This window comes from Brassica oleracea, chromosome C5 (genome assembly GCF_000695525.1).
Source record: "Brassica oleracea var. oleracea cultivar TO1000 chromosome C5, BOL, whole genome shotgun sequence".
NCBI classification, from domain to species: domain Eukaryota; kingdom Viridiplantae; phylum Streptophyta; class Magnoliopsida; order Brassicales; family Brassicaceae; genus Brassica; species Brassica oleracea.
This window is the reverse complement of record NC_027752.1, coordinates 34,830,084-34,837,878: the sequence shown is the minus strand read 5'-3', so window position 1 is coordinate 34,837,878 and position 7,795 is coordinate 34,830,084. Positions and strand designations below refer to the sequence as shown.

Sequence of the window (7,795 nt, the reverse complement as noted above, 5' to 3'; positions counted from 1 at the left end):
GGATGTAAACGTAAATCTAAGAAATTTTTAGAGACTCCCATGATAACGATTGATTACAAGAGGTCAAAAATTTTCAATAACGACTATGATAATGATTCAAGTTATATAGAGACAACTCACATATTGCATGGGGGAATAATACATGGTATAAGAAGTCAGAGATCCATATGCATTACAAGCAAAAGGGTTCAAAGTGAAACATTCAAAATCGATTGAATCCCTTTTCGGTTTTCTATGTATTGACTTTTCTAAATATACACGATTTATCTTCATTTTTACTTTCCCAAAGTGCAAGTATATGTGAAGCTGTAACGTTAAAACAGTGAGAGACTTTTGTTTCTTAGTGTGTTTTGAAGTACATGTGTAGGTGATGTATAATTGTGAAATGTTTTGATTGGATTGATAAGTTTTTTCATTAATTGACGTGGCATCTATACAAAACTTTAAAAAGATGAGGTGTCAACTCTCCACAAGTGTTATTATTGCGTTGATTTCACTTAAGTTTTTGTATAGATTTAGGTCTTACTAGTTTCTTTGCTACCACCTATAAATGCAGTTTTTACGATTGATAACGGTTATTGGCGTTTTGCAACAATCACTAACATATACAAATAGTTTTTAACCTCTTAAAATCAAAAGTTGTTTTCGCTAGCGTTTGCAGTTGCGGGTGGATAAATAAATACAAAATTATTTTTTAAAAATATTTTAATTTTTAATTTTTAATTTAAATTTTAAAATTAAAATATTATAAATAAAAATATATATTTTAAAAAACTTAAAATTTAATTTAAATTCACTAACAGTATCATAATTTATTTTATAAACATTTAAACCAACATTACTCGCTATAATATTAAACATTAATATATATACATATATAAAAAAATATACATACATAAACGAAACAAAATATTCTTTAAGAAAAGTTCTAATATAAATCTTCAAAACAAATCTTATTGACATTATAACTTTCATTTAAACTACAAAATAAATAAATAAATAAATAATGTAATATTGTTATTAATTATATTTTATTAATAATCATTATATTTTATCATAATAATATGTTTTGATATTTTTATAATGTTATAATGTGTTAATATTAGTAATTTATTATTAAACCGTTGTGGTATCTCATAATCAACCAGTCACAAATATTCCGCAAATACCTCAATTTCTAACCGCTATACCAATCGTACAAATCGCTTATTAACGTTAGAAACCGTAACCAACCACATATGCAAGCTCCCGCAACCATTGCGTTTCAACGAATCAGGCAAAATAGTTCGGTTTATTATTGTTTAGAGATGCGTTCTTTGACAGAAATCCATCCAAGTATTCTATCAAACCGAGGTTATGTGTATTTCTAGATTAATTTTGATGATCAACCTTTGCAAGTGGTGACCAAACTCTTATCATGGGTTAATAATATGATTTAATTTCAGTAAAGACATATCCAATGGTTTACATCATTTTTTCCTTCAAAATGATGTAAATTCAAACTCAAAATAGTTTAAGTTTTGCTTCAATGGTTCCATTTATTTTTCCTCTCAAAAAATATTATTATAATTATTATCTTTTATGAATATTTATTATTGAATTCTAATAATATATATATTTTTTTTTTAAATCTTAAAAAATTGATCCCACTGTAATTTATTTTAACTAAATCTTTATTATATACATGTTAGTTTCAAATAGAACATACAATGATTTATATGAATTTATCATTATATTAACGAAAGTATTAATAATTTTATCAAAGTATAAAACACATATATATATTTTTTTTTAAAAATATACATAAACAAAACTATGCAAAAGTGTAAGGATCAATTTGTAAATAAAATAAAACAACATAAAATGAGGTTATGAATACAAATTTGATGTACCATTAGAGAGTTTCCAAAAAATATTATGTTCTCCCTCAAAATGATGTACCATTGGAGATGATCTAACTTATGTTATAGCATTTCCAAATATATTCTATTTTTACTTTAAATAATATTTATAAAGTAAAACATCTTCAATTGTACACAAAATCTTACACCAACTATAGAGGGTTGAGCAGTTTACTATTGATGTCAATTGGACTCCAAGCCAGACCTGCGAATTTTAGCCCTTAAGCAAAAGAACGATTTTGGTCCTTATATAACTTTATGATATAAAAAGTAAATAATCCCTATGGAGGGATGGAACTTACAACTTATATATACATAAGCGAAAACATAACCACCTGCACTACTGAATAATTCATGTGACAAATTGACCGTTTAATTATATAAATAAATCTAAACTATAAGCTCAAATTTGATGTGCTTCTAGTCAAACCTGACCCTGATTGGATTTGTATGTGTTCATTTGTCCATGTTCATATGTACATTTCTTGTTTGTGGAAAAAAATGACTAAGTCCATTAAGGATGAGCCATTAAAGACCAAACCCATTAATGACCGTGTTTCTATGGGATGCATGTGTTTCTATTAAAATACCATATAAAAGACATTAAAATTACTAACCCTGGGCATTCGGGTCTTCGGGTCGGGTTCGGGTCGGGTCGTCTCGGGTCCGTGTCTTTCGGGTCTTGTATTTTAGGACCCAATCGGGTAATTTGAATTTATCGGTTCGGGGTCGGTTCGGGTCTTGTCGGGGTCGGGTCGGTCCGGGTCAGGTTTTCAGAGAACCGTAAAAAACCCGATAATTTCGGTTCCCTTTGGGGTCGGGTCGGTTTCGGGTAAAATTCATCGGTTTCGGGTAAAATTCGAAAATTTCGGGTCGGGTCCTACGGATAACCCGAAAATTACACCACTTCCATGACATTACCTACTTTAAAACCTATACTATACCACAACTGAACTTGACAAATGAGCATGTTTAACACAGATCAGAACCATACATATCAATAAACGTTTAAAACATCAAATTCAAACTTCCATGTTCCACAATCCAACACGACAAAGTCAAATAAAAACATCACAAACTGAAACATAAAGGTTCTGAAAACACAAAAACAACACCAAGGCAAATGTCCAAAGCGAAACAAAGGGAAAAACAAACAAGACTGAGACATGGAGAATCATTTTCCAGTACACGAGAAGCGAGTAATCAGTTTCCATCTCTTAAGTCTCTACTGATCTACTCTCTACTCTCTACCACCTGAAACTAAGAAGTAAGAACATTAAGAACGACAAGTACAAAGAATGACAAGTAACATTCAGATTAAAAAGTACAAACTACAAAGAATGACAAGTAACAACTAACAAGCTTACGGCTTACCATTGCTGCCATTTCTTCACTCATGAGTCATGCCTAAAACCAGGTTCAAATTCTAATAAAATGAAAAAAACTAAAGGTTAGTAAATTACAAGTAACAAGCTAGTAACAAGAAGTCAAGCATACATAAAACTTGGAAAAAATAATAACAGAGATTCGAAATTACCTCTCATAAGATCATCTTCTGCCTCCACCTCCTTAAGTAGTTGTTCTTGTCTTATAATTCCTCTGTCACTGACTTTAATTTCACATTTTAGCCATTGCTCGGTGCACATTAACACTTCTATCATGTAATGTGTCAAGCAGCTTCAGCTTGGATCCAAAACTCGACCACTTGTGCTAAAAGCAGATTCAGAAGCAACAGAACTCACTTGCATTGCAAATGCATCCCTAGCTAATAGTGATAGAACCGGATACATACCACTATTTCCCCTCCACCAAGAGAGTACATCATACTCTGTACCATTCATCACATGATGATTCTCCACACTCTCTTTCAAATAGAGATCCAACTCGTTTATTTTTTCTTGAAAACCAGCTTCTTGGCCAAGCTCCTCATAGATGTCATTCATGCTCTCATATGCAACACCATTACCAAGTACTGTTCTCTGAGATACTTCTTCAACAAACAGATCTTGAGACTGAGAAGAGGTACCTTGAGACTGACTATGATGAGACGCAGTAGTGGACCCTGGCCCTCCATTCTTGTTCGCGTTGTAAATGTTGTTGTACTCATTGAACAAATCCCTCAAAATGTCTTCGGTTTCTTTAGCTAACTGAGTCGCCTCAACACTCTCTTTTCCATACAAGTTCTCAAAACATTTAGTTACAAACTTCATCTTCTTTGTCGAGTCAAGAACACCAGCTACAATGATGAGTTTATTCATCTCCACTTTCTCCCCAAATGGATCCCAATACTTGCCTAATTTTCCTAGCATAGATGCAGCTTTAGACCTCAATATTGCATCAGGACCAGGTGCAGTGCTTAACCCACTAATATTTCTCGTGACTGTGTAGATAGCGTGATAAAACTTGTGCGCACAGACTGAAGTTGAAGCTGACAAAACCAATGTAGCTTGGTAGAAAATGATTAAGAACTGGACTAACCTATCAACAGCTTCCCAATCCACTTTAGTTGGTGGTCCAATTCGTTTCTCTCCTTGCACAAACTCGTTAAAGTAATCATTATATGGCTTTTCTTCTGCTTCCATCTTCTCAAAAGCCACTTTAAACTTCATTGCCTGCTCTAGCATCAGATACGTGGAGTTCCATCTCGTGGTGACATCCAGAGGCAAGCTTCCTCGCTGAAGTTTTCCTGACTCAACACGCTGCTCAAAGGCTATTTGTCTCTGCGTTGAAGACCTCACATACAAAATACCATTTCGAATTGCATTTATACTGTTGTCAGCTTCCCGCAAACCCTCCTTGACAATAAGGTTGAGAACGTGAGTAGCACAGCGAATATGTAGAAAACGACCTTCTAGAACCATCACATCATCTCCAATCTCCTTGAAACCTTCCTTAAATCTTGTCATAGCTGAACCATTAGCTGTAGCGTTATCCACAGTGATGCAAAACACTCTTTTGATACCCCATTCTTCTAAACAATCAAGAAGAACCTTAGAGATAGTTGATCCACTGAGCTTCGAAATTGGCGCCTTGGTTCGAGTTTGTGGTTGAATCAAACGAGATATACAATATTGATTGAGTATCGCTTAAATTTCGGGAAGTGGAAACGAGAATTTGGGAAGTGGAATCGATTTGAGAGATAAATGGAAAGTAGAGGAATCAGGAAAGGATTAGGGATTTAGGTAGCTTAGGCGCTTAGCATGTTTCGGGTCTTAGAAAAACCGACCGGGTATCGGGTAAGATCCGACCGGGTATCGGTTCTTCGGGTCTTGAACAATGCTACCCAATAGGGTATTTTAGACGGGTCGGGCAAGGATCCGAACCGGGTTTTTCGGGTCGGTATCGGATCGGGTCGTCGGGTACGGATTTTATGCCCAGGGCTAAAAATTACAAAAAAAATCTGCTACAATAGGTTTTGGCCAAAAAACTCGTTTTAAGTTTTGGTGGCAAAACAAAAAAAAATTGTGCGGAAAATTTTGTTTTACGGTTTTGGCGGAAATATTGTTTTGTGGTTTTGTTGGAAACACTCTTTTGTGAGAAAACTAGATTATGAAATTGAGGAGGAAAAGTTGATTTTGCGGTTTCAGAAGAAAAAATTGATTTGGTGAAAAAACTCATTTTCAAGGTTTTAGCGGGAAAGCAAGCTTTTTGACTTTGACTAGAAAACTTGATTTGCAATTTAAGCGAAAAAATAATTTTATGTTTTTTTTGCGAGAAAATTCGTTTTCAGTGGGAATTTGTTTTTGTGGTGTTAGTGGAAAACTCATTTTTTGTAGGAAAGCTCGATTTTACGATTTTGATGAAAAACTTGATTTTGAAGTTCCGGCGAAATTTAATTTTTTGTGGAAATTGTGGTTGTTACGAGAAAACTAAATTTTAAATTTTTGATGAAAAAATAAATTTCTATAAAATTCGTATATTTCCCAAATTTATGTAAGTTAAACCTCTAGGTTAAATTATTGAACGGATCATGTCCACGTACCCCCAAACTTACTTTTGTTCATTGACAAATTGGGTTTATTCAATTTTAGTCCGCATCGCAAATGGTTTGACCAGAACCAACATTTTTTTTAGACACAGATGGAAATGGTCAGCCTACCCATTCGAGAGCCATAAGTATTACTCCAAATATAGAGTAGCACTATTATTTTACTCTATCTTTGGAGTTAAGCTTTTTTACAAAATAATCCCTTACTTTTTATATGTTTTCATTTTCTTCCTAAATGAAATCCCTTTCTTATTAATGAATAAATATTTTGAAAAAATAACATTTCAAGTTGAATTATTTACAGGGATGTCATCCTTGTATGGCATCACCATATTTACTCTCGGCCTATTTAGTTAAATCCCCATGCTTCCCTACAGAATTTACAAGAAATGCCATCGACAGTCCACCCTTAATAATGTCGTTGCCCTCAATGTTCATTCAAATGATTTAATTTAATTACATTAGCTTGACATTATACAAAACACAATGACATTATACAAAAATACAATACAAACTATATTACACGATCATGGCTCCCTGGACAGTACTGAAACACAATAGATCCACCATACTGAAATAATATATGTTCGATTCTTCAGTTATCTGCACGATAATGAAACACAATACTTAAACAAACAATCAATATCATAGAAGAATTTTAATTTAAACACAAAAAATGCAGGAAAGTATCCGAAGATTCCAATGTGATTAAACCAAAGGTGATTCTAATTGACTAAAAATGCAAGAAAGTATCAGAAGATTCCAATATATCATACTATCTAGGATCGTAAGTGAGTCCATCCAATATATTGCTGCCAATTTTGGTCTTTCCACAGTTGGATCGAAAGCATGTATTTTATTACTATAACTCAAGAACCAGTTATTTCTTTTGAATGCAAGAACCGGTAATATTCGTTTTCGTAATGTGACTAAACCAAAGGTGATTTTAATTGACTAAAACTTGTGGCTTTAAAACGTAAGTTGAAATTTATTATAGGTAATATGTGGAGAATATAGATATTTTTGACTATTAAATGTATTTGTTTCTATACTAATTACTGGTTGTAATCGGGGAATTAGTATGGTTTAGTGACAATTGATATTGACGAGTATAATATAGAAAGTCACATGATTTGGTGTTAATTAGAGTGATTGACAAGTTAAATCACTCACATGATTTGTGCTAATCTTTTCAAAATTTGACCGAGATCAGTGCTCTGGTTTTCAGCTATATAAGCCAAGCCAGAGTTCTTTCGTAGAGCTAAAAAACTATATTCTGTACTATGGCTGCCATGAACCTAATCTCTGAGTTGAAGCCTTTCAAATCAAGACAGGTGAAAGATATATACTTACATGTCTTGGAAGACTATTGCTGAGGTGTTAGAATCGAGACAAGTGAAAGATATATACTTACATGTCTCTTTCGTATATTTTTTGGTCACTATGTGTAGTGTTAAAAATTTGTTTCGTTGGCTGTTGGAAACAGGTGGAGAAGTGTATCGTCATGGCTTCAATTGCAGCAATCGAATCTGATATGGGTTGGTATTATTTAAGCTGCAAGGTGTGTGCCAAAAAGGTGTTGACGGTGCCTAATGACACTATCGATGATGATGATGAGGACAATGTTGTATCTCATATCTACTACTGTCCCAAATGCAAGACTTACACTCCCAAGCTGTTGCCAAGGTTTGTGTTCTCAAGCTATTAACCGTTATGTCTGATATATATATATATACTTAACTAATGGTTTAAATTTATATACACTACAAGAAAACAGAAGTTTAGCGAGGAAATTTAATGAGGAAAAGTAATCCTCGTAAATTTACGTCGACTTTACGAGGAACTTACGAGCAAATATAAAATCAGCGTTATTTCCTCGTAAAATAACGACGAAATGATTTCGTCG

General features: G+C 33.4%; 1 protein-coding gene across 1 annotated transcript; it reads right to left on the bottom strand.

The window, feature by feature from the left end:
- Positions 1–3,580: 3,580 nt before the first annotated feature.
- On the bottom strand, positions 3,581–4,807 carry LOC106345099 (zinc finger BED domain-containing protein RICESLEEPER 1-like). Its single transcript, XM_013784357.1, has one exon. It carries the CDS (start codon positions 4,805–4,807, stop codon positions 3,581–3,583), a length of 1,227 nt encoding a protein of 408 aa, XP_013639811.1.
- Between the last annotated feature and the right edge of the window lie 2,988 nt (positions 4,808–7,795).

Bases quoted from the DNA above. Each gene is read 5' to 3' on its own strand.
- LOC106345099 (XM_013784357.1), bottom strand. From the start codon at position 4,807: ATGACAAGATTTAAGGAAGGTTTCAAGGAGATTGGAGATGATGTGATG.